The 17,227-nt window shown below is 41.5% G+C and overlaps 1 protein-coding gene across 1 annotated transcript in view; it reads left to right on the forward strand.

Annotated features, from left to right (window-relative positions):
* The window catches only part of DGKQ (diacylglycerol kinase theta), a 69,957-nt gene that overhangs the window by 2,336 nt on the left and 50,394 nt on the right, over positions 1 to 17,227 (forward strand). Inside the window, exon 2 of the mRNA XM_015417410.1 lies at positions 5,001 to 5,080. Coding sequence (XP_015272896.1) covers positions 5,001 to 5,080 — 80 coding nt within the window. The remainder of the gene's footprint in view (positions 1 to 5,000; positions 5,081 to 17,227) is intronic.

The raw sequence follows: 17,227 nt of genomic DNA on the forward strand, positions 1-17,227 counted from the left end.
AGTACATATATGCATCTTTCCTTAGTGCAATGAAACTTCTCTTTGTGTTGTGTGAATAGGCTTGGACTTTTTAGAAGTGTACCAGATTTGCATGTGATGAAAGAGTCACTAAATGCTATGCAAAATATGGAAAAATTTAGCAAGGTGATGATGTAAATCTGGAGCAGAAAACATAGATCTCTGTGAAGGTAGACAAAATTAATGGTATGGACAGAGCAAAAAAAATTACTGTACAATCTTATAAAGAATTACACAGTTCAGAACTCATTTACTTTAATGGCCTTGGAAGGGTATAACTCTGCTTAGGATTGTACTGTTATTCCCCCCCCCCCTCAAGTCCTGTTAAAGTTTGAGGAGGGACAATGGCTGGGATGGAGCAGTTTGCAGAAATGTTTGCCTAAAAGAAGAAGAGAGAAGAAGAGATTGGATTTATACCCTGCCCTTCACTACCAGAAGGAGTCTCAGCGGTTTACAATCTCCTTTCCCTTCCCCTCCCCACAACAGATATCCTATGAGCTAGGTGGAGCTGAGAGAGCTCTTTTGAGGATTGCTCTTGAGAGAACAGCTCTGAAACAACTTGTAACTGACTCAAGCTCACAGCAGCCGCTGCACATGGAGAAGTGGGGAATCAAACCTGTTTCTCCCAGATTAGAGTCCGCGCTCCTAACCACTACAGCAAACTGGCTGTCTGAACTGTACAATATGAAATATTTCCTGGCAAGAATGGCAGATCTTCTTTGAGGCCTGAGTTTTGTAACTGACATCAGGGCTGGTGGATGTATATGCAAAAACAAGTCCTTTTTATTCTGCAAGAAAAAACCTTCCCAATTCCTGTGCTCCAAATTGTGCTGACAAAATATTATACCGATTAAGATGGAATTATGCAAATTTTAAACAGAATTCAGCTTTTTAAAAACAGAATGAAGAGAGTATGGAGTTCCCTTCCCAACCTAGCCAAGTATCTGAAGTTTGAGTACAATGTAAGTGTGACACATATTGGAACAGAAAATCCTGATTTGAAATATATGCTGTTGGGGTCTGAACTGGCTGAGACTAAAAGATCTTGGGGTTGTTGTGGAAAACTCAGTGAAAATGTTTAGCCAGAGTGCAACAGTGGTGAAAAAGGCAAGCTGATGCTAGGAAAGGGACTGAAAATAAAATGGCCAAATTGTAATGCCCTTGTATAAAGCTATGACGCAATGTCATTTAAAATACTATGTGCCATTCTGAATGTTGTATCTCAAAAAAGGCATTACTGAACAGGAAAAAATACAAAGGAGGGTCAATCAAGAGGATTAGGGAGTTGAAGTATCTTTCCTATGAGGAAAGGCTGGAGAGTTTGGGACTTCTCAGTCTTGAAAAAAGACAATTAACTGGAGATGTGATTGAGGCTTATAGAATTATGTGGTGGAGAAGGTGGATAGAGGCAGCTTTGATCTGATTATTTATTTATTATTTCGATTTCTTTCCTGCCTTTCCCGCAAGCAGACTTAGGGCAGCTCACAACAATAAATTCAATACAATCTTAAAATAATTCAATCAAATAATAAATAACAATATTAAATCAATACAATAAAACCAGTTTAAAACATTTAAAGTGGGCAGTGCCACTGCAGTATACTCAATTTCAGCTCTTACAGCCTGGGGGGACTTAATTAAAACTCCTGTGATTAGTGAATGAAAGTTTCTTTAATTTTAGCACTGTGTACATGTGCTGTCTAGAAGCTAGATTCTGTGTAACTAGGGGGAGATAGCCTGCCACCTCTTGGGAAAGATGACTAGGTATAGCATTACATCAATTTGTATAGCAAATGATTGGCTCCAGGCACAAATGGGTAAATACTGTATAATTTAATCTGAACACAGCATGAAGTTTGGCATCCCCCAAGTGAGCCATCAGCATGGTAGACCTAGACATTTCAACTGGATTTGTCTTTCAGTCTAGTTCCAAACACGCAATGGAACTCATTAGGACTCTGCTTCCTAATATGTATGATTAAGATTTGACACCTTGGTAGGCCATATCAGATTTTAAGAAGAAACTGGCTTTTATTCAGATGAGATGAGGCATATTCAGCCATTTTAATGGATTTTCTGGGACTTGCCCTCTTTTCCTTGTATGCTGCTAATTTTGATTGAAGTGTAATTGCTCCTGTTTCTTTCCAATGTTCTCCTGTCTGTGCTTCAGAACTCATGACCTTGAAGCTGTCAGCTGTTGGCTACAGAAGCATAATCCTTTATCATTTGAAGCTTTGAAGCTGGGGCATCTTAGTAGTTGCTCTGTCTATGAGTTTTAATTGATCTTAATTAGACTTCCTGTCAGCAGCTCAATTAATATGCAAAGAGTGGATCCTGAAGACGTCCGTTTGATGTTAACGGGATGAAAACTTGAGCATGCTGGAATATAATTAAAGGAACTGTAAAATATAAAGGGGTTAAATCCTTGGTACAGTGTTTATGGACAGAAAGCAATTAACTTTGTGGTGAAATGGGAATTTTTCATGGCTTTCTCCGCAAAAATTGCTTTATAAATATTAATGCAGAAAATATTTTTGCCTGACTCTGAAAACTGTGGTGCCTGTGAAAATGTGGCTTTTATAGACATATTTTGAAGAAAGATAATGCTCCATCATGAAGATGTCTTTGCTTCATAATCTATATGAGTATCTGTTTAAATGTATAAAATGTAGACGTCACTGTGATTGAATTGCATGCATACCTACTCTTTTGTCTGGACGTTGGTTTGTATTTGGGTTGGGCAGTGCAGTGTATAGAATGTGGTTAATCTCAAAGGGCTGTCACAAGAAGTAATAAAAATATGCAAAAATTTTAAGAAAGAAACTCTGTTTCAAATTAATAAAACTCTGAGGCATCCCGTGTTCTTCCAAGAGTCAAATGTGCATGACATTAAACAGGAATTGTGCATGTGGTGAGGATTTTGTCACTCTTTGGATTGCATAGATTATTGCATTTAACACACTGTACATATATGCAAGGTTGTGGTGTTTGAGTTTAAAATTTCCTATTGATTGTTAAGAAATTTCAGTGGGATTAGTTTGTTGCATCCCATAAAATCCAAAGCGTGGTAAAGGACAGCAATTATACTAGTCTTGAAAATGTCATAAGTCTAGGTGGTGATGAAGAGATACCAGCAAGTCAAGAGTTAAGCTGTGTCAGGACAATCAGTCTAGTGGGCAATTTAGATAGCATATCAGGTAATGAGAAATAGGTTCAAATTGTTAAATGTGACCCTAGGTTTTACATACGTGACTGTGAAAGTGACAGGAGTTGGAGCATTATCACTGATACAACGTGATTAATTAGTCTCAATGCGGGGAGATTTTTGGTTGGATGTTCACAGAAAAACAGAAGCAGCAGCTTCTCTGTATGACATATGCTGAAATGTCTGATTGTGGGTATCTGCTTGGAATAGGTATTAATGCAAATCTGCCTGCTGTCATTCTGAGGAAATGGATGCTTCCCTTAATGTCAGATTTTTAACAGTTTGCAACAATGTCCCCAAACAGCCAATTTTCTCATCTGGCATCTTAAACCATGAGCTATAAGCCTATTCTCTAACACCATAGGTTGAAAGGCATTTACTTTTGAAGAAATAGTTCTTTCCATCTATTGTTAAGTGCTGCAAGTACCTGATACTGATTTTAGTTACTTGTTCAGTTGAAGTAATCCATAGTACTGGTATTGGCAGTTCCCAAAGTTTAAGTTTAAGAGGTGCCAGCTCAGAATAACAAGACTGGATAAGGAACTATTATGTTTGAAGAACATCAGATCTAAAGGTGTCTCCTGTTTCTAAACATTAGGTATAATGTTGACTAAGTTGTCTTCCACACAGGGGTGGGAATCTTGGTTTTCTCATTGCTGGTTGAAGATAGAGTGCAGCAGCAATGGGGCTTTCACATAGCAAGCATGGTACTGTGGTTAAGAGCAGCGGATTCTAATCTAGAGAACTGGGTTTGATCCCCTACTCTTCGACATGAAGCCGGCTGGGTGGCTGTGGGCCAGTCACAGTTCTCTCAGAACTCTCTCAGCCCCACCTACCTCACAAGGTGCCTTGTTGGTGGGGGGAGGAAGGGAAGGTGATTGCCAACTGCTTTGAGACTTCTTAAAGGCAGAAAAAAGCAGGGTATAGAAACCAACTCTTCTTCTTCATAGCAGGTTTCCCTGCCCTGATCACCTGGAAGAGGCCACCCCCACCCACCCTGGAACCATAGGGACTTTTGCAGTTTTTTCAAAAAAATCAGCACAAGAATATTGTTAGATATCGATATACCATTGTAACAACAGTTTTGGCATGTTCTCTGTATTCCCAACTTTTGTTTAAATTAGTCTCCATCCCTTTTCCTTGTGAATATATATGCCTTTTTCCCTTTATACCTCCACAAGGGAAGGGGCTAAAGACTAACTTTGTAAAATGAAAGCTGAGAATTCAGCAAACATTCTACACCTGTTGTAACAATGGTATATCAGTACAAAGGTATTCTAAGGCTTTCAAAAATAAATAAAAAGCTGCCTTATGACAGGGGGAGGAAATGGCTGCTGCAGGGGCAGGGAAAATGACTGGCACGTGAGCCAGGAAAAACTGAATATACCATCCGCACAACAACCATGCAGGCTTCACTCAGTCTTACGTGAAACTTCTACGCAAAGCAGGTTTGAGAGAGATTGTAGAAAAGCCGGAGAGGTGCACAAATGCATCACAATGCAGTGGAGAAGCAGGGGGGGGAAAGCTTCCTGAAAGCATTCCACTTGGGGCAGATAACCCATGTTGGAAGACCCCCATGTTTTCTCACCTTTTTTTACAGTCATGATAATTAGAAAATGAAGCTGAATCCCAAGAAGAGTTTCCACATGAGCATTATCTGTCCCGTATTTAAGACCATGGTTCTTGAAACTTGAGGGAACAGAGTGTGGTTCTAGGATGAACTGTGTAGTTGAAACTTTTAGAGGACTCATTAACATATATACTTTATTTTCCACAGTTTGCAATTTTATGTCTCATGAAAAGTGCCTGAAGCATGTGAAGATACCATGCGCCTGTATTGCCCCAGGTCTTGTAAGGGTAAGTCACTCATATTTTGTGATAAGATAATTTTTGTGTAAAAATACCCTTATAGCATGTATATTTCTCATGTCTAACCTGAATTTTATTCTTCTTCCATTTTGGCAGCTTTTGTGTGTGTGTGTGTGTGTTCAGAAAATAAGATAGTTTCACATATTGTAAAATAGTTATTTAGCATAAAAGTACAGATGTGCCAAATGTGCTCTGCTGCTAAACTGGATTTTAGTAGCCCCTGTGCTGAAATATTAAATAATCCGAGAAGAGGTAGTGAACCAACTAAGGGTAGTGCCCCTTACTCCCATGGAGGCAAGGCAATTGATCAGGACCAAATGGTCAACTGTATTGAAGGCCGTTGATAGTTCCAAAAGGATCAACAGGGCAGGTGTGTCTTTATCCAGGTGTAAATTGAGATAGTCAACCAAAGCAACCAGTGCTGTCTTGGTCCTAAAGCCAGGCCTGAAGCCCGATTGAAGAGGGTCCAGAGTAGATGTCTCATCCAGGAAAACGTAGAGCTGCTCGGCTACTCTCAGAGGGTTCATATTGGGGACGCTCTCAGAGGATTGATATCGGGGAGGAGAGGTCTTCCTGACAAGACTTGAACTGTGGGGTCCTACAGTGCTCTATCCTCTCTCCGATATTATTTAGCATATATATGCACTCTGTTGCCGAGATCATCTGGAGGTTTGAAGTTGGGTGTGGATAAGCAGCTGGTGGCAGAGCTCTTGGCACTATGCCAGTGCCTGGATGTGGTAGTCCAATGGTTAAGGGGGAGCTGGCTGAAAGTTAAATCTATCCAAGACAGGTCATGTGCCTAGACTGAGATGCTAGTTGGAGGGTCACTCTTGCTACTTGATGGTGTCCATCTGACAGCTGTAGACTCTGTAAAGTGCTTCAGGGTGTGGTAGGATTCTTCGCTATCATTGGATAAACTAGTGGCCATTGTAGCACAGTCAGCGTTTTTTCACCTACGCCAGGCCCACCAACTGGCTCCTTATTTGTCTGGGTCAAACCTTACCACATTAATCCATGCAGTGGTCACCTCCAGATTGAACTACTGTAATTCTCTCTACGCAAGGCTACCCTTGAAAATGCTTCAGAGACTGCAGGTGGTCCAGAATGTAGCTGCCAGGTTGCTGACTGGAACATCATGGTCAGCTCATATTCTTCCAATTCTGCGGCAGCTGCACTGGCTACCAATTAGTCTCTGGATCCAATTTGAGGTGTTGGTGTTAACCTTTAAAAGCCCTTAATGGTCTGGAACCTACAGGATTGCCTCTCCTGTTACAGCTCTCTGTGCTCCCTATGATTATTGTCTAGGGGCCTCTTGCAGGTGCCTGGCCCCAGGATGCCTTGGTTAGCTGTCACCAGGAGAAGGGCCTTCTGAGTGGTGGCCCCTACCCTGTGGAATGCACTTTCAGATGACACCTGTGCCTTGGTGGACTTGTTTCCTCAGGGCATACAAGACTGAATTATTTAGGTTGGCCTTTGGAGGGTAACCACATGTTTAGGCTGTTTGAATAGTGGTATGGTGGGCTGTTTTAACAGTAGTACGGTGATAGCCTCGCATTTTAATAATGTAATATTTTAATGTTAATATTTTATATTTGTTATTTGTTTTTATGTTGTTTTACCTTATTTGTTTTATCGTTGTAAGTTGCCGTGAGACCCTTCAGGTTAATGGCAACGACAAATTCTAATAAATAAATAAAATTATAGAGGGCTCAGTATGGCCTCTGGAAGTCCTACCTCAGTAACTTCTTAGAACTCTTTGAGATAGTCAGCAGGTAAGTAGACAGGGGTGAACTGGTAGACACTGTATACTTGGGCTTCCAAAGAGATTTGACAAGGTGCCTCAGCAAAGACTTCAGAGTAAACTTAACATTCATGGGATACAGGAGTGTGTCCTTTCATGGGCTAGTAATAGTTGGGTGAGAGGAAGCAGAGGATGAGAACAAATGGATCGTTTTCATAGTGGAGGGAGGTGAGCAATAGGGGTCCCCAATGATATGTGTTGAGACTTAATGCTATTTAAATTATTCATAAATTGCCTAACCTGAAACTGTGAGTAACACAGTGAGGTCGCAGATTTTGTGGATGACACTCAGTTGTTCAGGATGGTAAAAACACAAGGAAATTGTGAGCAACTCCAAATGGATCTTTCCGGACAGGGTGATTGGGCAACAAAATGGCAGATGAAATTTAATGTAAGTTGATGTGAAGTGATGTACATAAGAGCAGTATATGTAAGAGCACATTCATGTATGTGATGGTGGAGTCGTAAGCTGACAGTAACTTGGAGATGTGATTGATAGCGGGAGAAAGTGTGATGCTTTCTAAACATTGCTGATTGTGTGGAGGGTGTGTGTGTGTCACAGTGTAATAGATGAGCCTGTTCTCCAGAAACTTGCTCAGATAATGTGCCAGAGTGTAGTAAAGGTTTCCTTGCTCGAAAGCCAGTCGAATCCGACTCTAGGGTTGCGGTGCTCATCTCCATTTCAAAGCCGAAGAGCCAGCGCTGTCTGAAGACGTTTCCGTGGTCATGTGGCCGGCATGACTAAACACCAAGGTGCACGGAACGCTGTTACCTTTCCACCGAAGTGGTACCTATTTATCTACTTGCAAGTTCTTGCTTTCGAACTGCTAGGTTGGCAGGAGCTGGAACTAGAGATGGGAGCTCACTCTGTCATGCGGCAACTCGAGTCTCGAACTGCTGAACTACCGACCTTCAACAGCCTGCAGTTCAGCGTCTTAACCACTTGAGCCACCGCAGTGTAGTACAATGTAGTACAATGTGGTTATTGGCTATATAGACCACCTGATCAAACCAGATCATCTAGCGATTACATCGCCATCACTGGGTGGTGCTGACAGTGTCTGGAGTGGGTAGCTGCGGATGGTGTGGGTTCCTGTTATATTAATCCTTGAATCTGACTTGCCAGTTGGGCATCAGTCTGGGAAATGAATGCTCTCTTTCTCACTGTACTCTCGTCTGTAGTGTAAATTCCTTCCCCCTCTTCTTCATTGGTTGTATTTATGGGTAGGTGTTACATCAACATTGATGCTGATTATTTCTCATGCTGGCCAGAGTTCTTGTTTTTAACTAGGATTTGAAACGAATGATTGGCACAGGTTTGTGAACCCTGGTTAGTATTAATCATGGTTTACAATCTGTTCAGGTGGGATACTAAGTCATGGTTAAGGCAAACATGGGAAAGGAGGGACATGAAGTGAGTTTGCGTTCCTGGCACTGGCTCCGTAGCTCTCTTATGTTTTCGATGAATACCACTGGGTGTGGTGCAAAGGAGAAATAGGGGGGCTACTTATGGTAGAGTACACCGATAATTATACTTTGTGCATAAAGGATGGGAGGAGGTTCTGTGCCTGCCTCCCCTTTGTACTAAAATACGAATGGCTGCTCTTTGTTTAGAGCTAGTGTATAGTCAATAGTATCAATTGAAAGTCACATCCAAACATGTTTTTGTTTAATTCATAAACATAGTTGATGTTAGAACAGGTTGAAGTTGGTGGTAAGGAGAACGCTTTCATTTCTGTTCCTCTGTGGTTTGCTGCAACTGATGTTAAAACAATACCATACAAAAAAAGCATAGGTCCCTTTCTAGTTTCCTTCAGTGGGTGCTGAGCTGAATATTTCTGTGCTGTATTCTAGGAAAATTTCCTTTTCAAGCTAGCCAAAACAATCTCCCTCTTGTAAACGGCTTAGACATTAGAAGGTGTAATAAAAATGTTCAGTTGCTGCTCTTAATTACGGACTGTCTGATGGTTTGCTGTTCTGTGCAAATGAAGCCATGTGCCTTGTGGGGATATCTGTTTTGTGTGCTGGCTACATGAAGCAAATACTCAACGTGACTGCGGGCTGGAAAACATAACAGCAGGCTTAATGATAGTTTATTCTATGTATGGAAAGCTTTTATTTTTGTACCCTTGCCCTCCTCACTGATTATACAAAGTGGTTATTTATGGAAAGCTCTAATATAGGAAGGGGTGTTAAAGATTCTCTCCCCCCCCGCTTCTTAGAATGCACTAATATTGTAAAATGTGAACTGTGTTTTGAACCATCCATCAGTGAAACTAAATTCTCCTGTCTTGCTGAAAATGTCACTTTCAGATTTTCAGACAATTCAAGGTCAAGTTAAAGGCTCATGAACTCAGAAACTGGTGTCAGATAAGTTCTGTGTTGAGTACTTTCAAAAAGAATTATGGAGATGGTTAGGTTGAGCGAGAAGTTCCTGGAGGTTTGAGGGTGGAGCCTGGAGAGAGCAGGAATTCAGGAGGGGAGAGATCTCAGCAGGGTAAAATACAATAGAGTCCACCTTCCAAAGCAGCCATTTGCTCCAGAAGAACTGATCTCTGTTGTCTGGAGATCAGTTGTAACTATGGGGAATCTCCAGGCTGTACCTTAGGGTTGCCAGTTCTGGGTTGGGCAATACCTGGAGATTGGCGGGGGTGTGTGTGGAACCTGGGGAAGGGAAGGGACCTCAGCAGGGTATCATGCCATAGAGTCCACCAAAGGAGCCATTTTCTCCAAGGGAATAGATCTTGGTCACCTGGAGGTCAGTGATAATAGCAGGAGATTTCCAGGTGCCACCTGGAGGTTGGCAACCCTTAGATGATGTACTGTATCTAATCTTGCTTGAACTTGGTTATGAGCTGGCTGTGAGCCATGCTATTTTAGAATTATTTTTTTTGGTGAGCCACCCGTATTGTCTATATTCTAGTTTAGCTTAAACGGACATTTTGTGTACGGTTCTCCTCCTGCATGCCACCTCTGTAGGGGGCTGTCTTGCATCTTTCCCATGCTAATGGCTTTCTTGGAAAGTTACTGTTTTATCTTGCCTGACTATTGTGGAGAAGATGGGAGAGGTATCTAGGAAACTGCGCAATTTATTTCTGTTTATCATGTAGAAATTGCTTTTGTATTAAAGGCCCAACTCAGAAGCATAATGGTTCAATTTAAGCGATGAGATTAAATTTTAATACCCTTTCCGCATAACAAAATTTCACATGGTGAAGTCATCTAGGGAACTGCTCTGCCACGACAGCTTTGCTCATTGGAGCCGGGTCTTCTGCAGGTGGCCAACCTGCAGATGGGCAAAATCAACAATTGCCCGTACCCGTGCCTTCTCTGTTGTGGCCCCCGCCTTGTGGAACGGCCTGCCTGAGGAGGTCAGGAAAACTCCTATTCTCCTGGCTTTCTGCAAACGATGCAAAACCGAATTATTTAGGAGGGCTTTTCTACACAGGCAATAGAGTCACACTGTACTGAACGTTTCACACAGTTACTTTGAAAAATTGTTAGCAACTGTGGTCTACAATACTGTATATTAGCTTGTTGAAACCAGGATCCCGTTGAGAAGTTTTTGCATCATTTAATATGTCATGTTAATGCATATGCTTTGCTTCAGTTCTGATTGTAGACTTCTTGTTGGTTCTTACAACCCTAATCTTACTGCAGTGTGTATTGAGTGTCCCATCTGTCGATTGTACTGGCTTGCTCTGTGTAGTACACCTTGAGTCCAAGTGAAAAAGGTGGACTATAAATAATGTGACGTAAATAAATGAAGCAAAAGCCGACAGTTAAATAAAGCCTGCTCTGGATTGCATAAGGCACTTAAATCCATACATTGGTATAACCAGACTACCCCAGTGAAGAATTTTGTTTAAATGATCCTCTCCGTGGGTTCTAAACTAAAGAAGGAATCATGGACTAAGATGCTTCTAATGAATATTAAACTATGGAGACATTCATGCGAAAGAAGGTTCATATTTCCTGGAATTTTAACAGTGTATATTGTTAAAATATGGCAAGTGTAGCCATTCGTTCTCCTTTTTTTTTAACCAATGAGATAATATTTTCCTAAAAACCATGGCTTGTCAGGTTTAATGACAGGTGATAGATCTCTCTTTGAAGGATTTCTTTAGAATGTTTATCATATATCAGATGGGTATTGTTCTTGGAATTTCCATGCATTGTTTGTACATGCAAGTGGATTGATTACTTGGAAACTGGAGGGGAATGATGATGATGGTGATTTTGGAGCCTAACTTTTACACTGCAAAACCTTGCATGTCTCAGATAAGAACTAACATGCATAAACTTAATGCAGCCTTGTTCAAATGTAAGGATGGCATTGTGGAGAGGTATATCCCAATAACTGGGTCACTTGTGACAAAAGGCCATGCTAGCACACTGCCATGCTAGCACACTGTGTGCTAGTGCTCTACTTGAGCAATGAGTAGTTATGGATTCTTTTTTTTTTTAATTAATGTTGGGGAAATAGGGTTTTGAGTGGGAAGGTCAGAAATATAGCTGGTCTCCCTTGGCAATTAGTTTGTTGTTGACTGAAATAATGAACCGCTATGCAGAGATGAGCAAGATATGCTTCGGCTTTATTAAAATGGGTTGTTGTTTACAACTGAACTGACATTCAACAGAATCTTTGTACGTAATAGCCAGTTGGTTCCTTTCCATCATTCTTAAAGGACAGAGTGTGATAGCAATTTACCGGATGACTTTGAGAAGGCAATGCATCAAAAATTCATTGACTGTCTCTTCTGCCAGCCTCGTTTGCTGGGAGGGAATCTCCAGCACCTGTCAGCCTTTCCACTATCCTCTGTTATTTGCAGACATTGCTTTCCCTTCTGTTTGCATCCCTCCTTTGCCAGAGCTACAGCACCAGTGAGACGGCCGGTGTGGTATAATGGTTAGGGCACTGGCCTAGGACTGTGGAGGTTTAGATGGCCTCGGCCATGAAGTTTTCTCAGTGACCTTGAGCCTCTTCTCTCTCTACCCCACCCCCTTTCCACAAGACCTGTGAGAGAGCCAGTGTAGTATAATGGTTCGAACATTGGCCTAGGACCCGGGAGAATTAGGTTTAGATGGCCTTAGCCATGAAATTTTTTCAGTGACCTTGAGCCTTTCCTCTCTCTACTCTCTTTTTCTTCCTACCTCACAGGGTACTTGTGAAGATGAAATGGGGAAGGCCCATGTACATTGCCTTGAGCTCCTTGGCAGAAGGGCAGAATAAAAATGTGGTAGAGTGGCTACCATCTCTAGCAGTCTGTTTTCTTTTGCTTGACACCATCTTGGAAAAAAACATGGGGCTGGATCCTCGGAGGACTGTTTTCTCTAATGCTCTTTTCCCCTGACAAGTGGACAGGAGATGACCACATTGACATGGGGTGAGGTGATACAGTTAAGAAGAATTTGAATGGAGGGCAAGGTGTATTTGAAAGAGGGCTGAGAGGGTAGGAGGAGGACAGAAAAATAGTCTGGGGGTATACAGGGAAAGGACTGGGGTGAAAAGAGATGAGTGGTACTTTTTTCTGTAGTGGCCTCTCGTTTATGGAATTCTTGTTTCTCAGCAATCTGGTTATTATAGATTCATATAGGCCTAATCATTTTTATGTGCCTGGTTCCTAGATAGTATGCTTTGTTTTGTTTATGGCTTTCTCTTTTGTGTTCCTTTGGGTAATAGGTTTGTAAACTTCCAGTGCTGTACCGCTAAGCTGTGGCCCCTCCCTGCCACTATAATATACCTTGGAAAGAAAAGCTAATGCAAAATTAATTTATAATCTGAAATGTGAGTAGTGAGCGCACTGGATTTCTTTGATTTCCTATACTATTCCAAACAGTACCAACTCCTGAGATATCTGGGTTTAAACTATTGAAGTTATGGGGGAACTTTTTTCTTGAGCATGGAACATGTTGACATTTATTCTGAGTCTTCAGCTATAGACCAAATTGTTGCCATGATTCCAACACAGCAAACCACAGTGTGTTCCTATGTGAACAAACCTAAGGGATCCTCAGACTTGTGTGCTTCCTTTTTCTTGTGTGTGGCTCAAACACTTTATCAGTGGGCCATAAGTTGTTGGGGCATCTTACCTGTAGGCTGTTGTTAGGTCTGTTACCTGCAGATCAAGTTTCCAAACTCTGATTTGAAGTCCTGGTTTATGGGGAGGAGGGTAATCCATAGTTTGTACTTTGGAGACAATGATCAACCACAATTTGCTGGAAAACTAGAAAGTATTAGGCTGCCAGATATGAGGAAAGTGACTGGTGAGCAGGTTCATATAATGTCTCAACCAGCAATCCCTAATATGGTGCCTGCCAGTGTGTTTCTTCATGCCCACTTGCTCCTTCCCCAAAGCATCTCTTCAGTTAACCAAAGAGCCTCTCCTATCTTCCCTCCACCTTATTGGAGCAGGAAACCTGATCTAGATTGTTAAGTATGGAACTCAACACCATCTCTTAATCAAACAGTGATTCAGCTTTATTAAGAAGGAACAAGAACATTCAGAGAACACACACACAGATAGTGGAGCACAGCTCCCTTTTAAATTGTCTGGGTTGGTGTAACCCTCCAGAACATCTCTCTTCATCCTGATTGGATGATTCTACACAACAGCCAATGGAATTGTTGCAGCGTACAGTCCTTGACATGGATTCAAGCTTTACATGTGTTTTAATGCAGATCAAAACATAACATAGATAGCCCAGGCTAGCCTGATCTCATCTGATCTCAGAAACGAAGCAGGGTCAACCCTAGCTAGTATTTGGATAGGAATACCAGGGTTGTGATGTGGAGTCAGGCAGTGGCAAACCACCTCTGAACATCTCTTGCCTTGGAAACCCTACAGGGTCACCATAAGTCAGCTGGGGCTTGATGGCACGTTGTACCCCCATTGGAGCAGGAGCCCAGGAAGCACCGCCTCTGCAGAGAGCACACATTCTGTAACACGACAGGCAGATGCCGGGGCTAGAACCTCCCAACATGTTGTGGAGTCTTGCAGCATCTTGAGATTGGACATTGCCCCCGTGGCAACCATTTCGCGGTTGGTCCCACCCACCCTTTGGCAGCCATTTTGCTGTGGTGCTGTATGTTCTTGTAACATCAGCATGTCACTGGGGGGGGGAGATGTATCTTACATGAGCTAAAGGAATGGTGCCTGTTTGTAACTAATGGCAGTGGAATTGTACTATGGATCTTTTATGTCATTTTTTTTTTCTGATAAATAAAAACTGTGTGTATGTGGATGTAAAATTTCTGGTTTGTTTCCTAAAGCAGAATAAATTGTATTAAGACCTTGTTTGGATAAATATCCTACCTCATTTGTTTGTTTGCAGCTGCTTTTAATTGCCTCCAGTTTGGGCCCTGATGAGCAAGTTGTTTTCTGTGTAAACATCTCTAATACAATCCTCTTTTCAATTTGCATTGCTAATAGTGCTGACCTCAATGGATTCACTTGTTTTTGTTGGTGTTAGAGAAGGGTGAAAGTCCCCAAGCCCAGCCTTGAGTGTGCTTAATCTCTTACATGAAGGTCGAGGAGGTTGTTTCCTTCCTAGAATTTATCCTCTAACAAGGAAGCAATATCCTGAAATTCCAGGTTATATGTAGACTGAGCGTGGTTATTTGGTAACTGGAAAGTGCTCTGCACATGCTCGTTGATACTGAGTGCAGTTTTCAAAGTAAACGTTGATTAGCCTAAGGTCAAATTAAGCCACACATTCAACATAGCTTTTCAGGGTAACAGTTTTACAACTTTCCAATTACCTTTATCTCAGGGTAAACATATTTTATGGCAATCTTTGACCAGGTATATTGTTTTTAGCTTTGCAGCTGTGCATATCGTTGTTCTAAATTTATCAGCACAATGAAGGCGTGCAGTGCAGAGGGAAACCCTTATAAAATTTGAAACAGGAAGTGTAACTACTGAAGATAGCTGAAAATAGAATGGGCATCCTGGTGCCTTAAACAGCAGTTAGTGCTTCCACTCTGTTCAAGTAAACCATATTTTTGCTTTGTGCTCATTTTTTAAAAATAAGAACTTTCATGCGAAAAGTCTCTTTCGTTTTTTAAACAAACATGATTTTTTAAAAAGTCTGTATTTTTAACTTCCCCTGGCAGCACTTATGGTTTACCTTTTATTAACACAAACTTGAAATTCTCATTTTCTTGTACATTTTGAGTTCAGGAAGCACATGACAGCTCTGTCTGCATAAGTGACGCACACTATTTATGTACACTGGCATTTTCCATGGTAAACACCAAAAAATGCAAAACGGAAACAGGTGTTAACATACGAAGACACACCATATACATCAAGTGGTAGGAGCTGCAACTAGAGTTGCCACTTCCAGCTCTGGGTTGGGAAGTACCAGGACATTTTGGGAGTGCACCTTCCAAAGCATCCATTTTCTGCAGCTGAACTGATGTCTGTTGCCTGGAGATCAGTTGTAATCCCAGGAGATCACCAGCCAGCACCTGGAGGTTGGCAACCCACTCCTTGATATAAATTAGCCCACCATAGGACTTCAGAAATTGGTGTCTTCTGGTGTTTACCACTGCAAATGTGTTTGCCTCTTTTGGCATGCAGTGTGAACTGGCTGCCAGAGCCATTTCACGTACTACCCAGTGACAAATTAGGTTTGCCACTGGACGTGCCGTTAGCAGGAGATGCAGCCAGTTCCCTGTTGTCAGTCACTTTCATGCTTTATAGTTTTAGGTGTACATTTTAATAATTTTCATGTTCTTTTAGAATCTTCAAGAAACCCTCGTTTTCTTAAGAAAGGATGAGCTCTAGGTCTAACAGCTGGGGGGGGGGAAGCTTTAAAGGAAAGCTAGAAGTCATTGGAAACAGAGTATTTAAGGATATTTTGCAAACAGAGAAAAGTCCCCGTGCTAAATGTTGAATAGATATTGGTTCAATGTATGAAAAAGATTTACGATAACTTAAAAGCATTGCTAGGGTATGATTTCTCAGTATACTTATGCAAATGGGTTTTAGTGACTCATATCAGGATAGCATTCTGGAAAAGCGTTTCAATAATAAATGAGAACCAAAGATTATGCAGCTTTCTCAGGGTGCCTTATGACGTCACCAGCCTGAATTAGCACACTTATCTGTCCGGGGTGAATATCGTGAACGGGAATAATTGAGGCTTTGAGAGCAGAATCTCTCTTCCATAGCATCTGTGGCAGCCAGGGAGGGTAGGATTGGACAGAATAATTACCCCCCAGTTTCTGAGGCAGAGAATGTATATTTAAGCTAGTAATCCTGCGTTTTTTTTGCATGGATGTATAGGTGCTTTAGGATAGGCACTAATGGGAAGCAAGGGAGTGTGTGTGTTTGTATCATTCAGTGGAAGTAGCATAATTTGTTAGCATTGGGGAGGGAGGACAATTCCTTTGTAATCTTTGTGTAAGAGAGAAAACATCTTTTGTGCCTTAGTTAACATGGCAATTGTGGCTGGCCCTACCCCCTGCCCTTATCTTGTGGGAATTACATTACTTGCAATTGCAGTGTAGATTTTTCTTTCTTTTGAATTGGTTCTTTCATTGCTACTTTCTGTGTGGAGGGGGGCCCCCTGTGTCGTGTGCTTTTTTTCCTCATGCATATTTTGATTTCTTGATTTCAGGGCCTCCAGCACTGGGTTTCATTGCATTTTCCTGTATTAGGCAAATTAAACTCATAAGAGCTTGCTTTGTATTTTGCGTATTCATAGGACACTGCTCGTGTCTTTGCTTCCAAAAGCAAATTGTCACAACTCATTTGGGCATCAGATGTTTTCGGCTATTATGCACCAGCAAGCCCAGTCCTTCCGTTTTGTAGCATAGTGGAGAAGGAGGAAGAGTTTAGCCTATGATAAATGATATGGGCAAGGAACAGCTGCAGTGATTTGGAAGATACATATTGCAGAAAGGCACATAACTACAAAATAATTTATAATTTAGTTGTTTACAAAACTTGTACCCTGCCTTTCTGCCCCATCAGAGCCACTGAGGTGACTAACATTTAAAACATCTATTATAAAAACACACCAAAAAAGTTAAAGCTAAGATACATATTTTAAAACATAGAAAAGCTACTTAGAACATACAAGAGGAAGGAGAGATTACTGAGGGAATGCCAGATGAAACAAAGAAGTCTTCATCTGCTGGTGAAATACAATGACAATGTGGTGGGTGAATTCCTGCCCCTGCCCTCAATTGCCCATGTTTGATGAGTTGAGTAGTAGGAGAAAAATTGGGGTGGGGTGGGGGGAGACAGTGTCACAGCATCTGCAATGCTCCAGGAATTTACCATAGAGATAGGGAGGATTCCTAAAGTGTTATGTGTGTGTGA

Source organism: Gekko japonicus, unplaced genomic scaffold (genome assembly GCF_001447785.1).
Source record: "Gekko japonicus isolate JY-2015 unplaced genomic scaffold, Gekko_japonicus_V1.1 scaffold2598, whole genome shotgun sequence".
In the NCBI taxonomy this organism is placed as follows: domain Eukaryota; kingdom Metazoa; phylum Chordata; class Lepidosauria; order Squamata; family Gekkonidae; genus Gekko; species Gekko japonicus.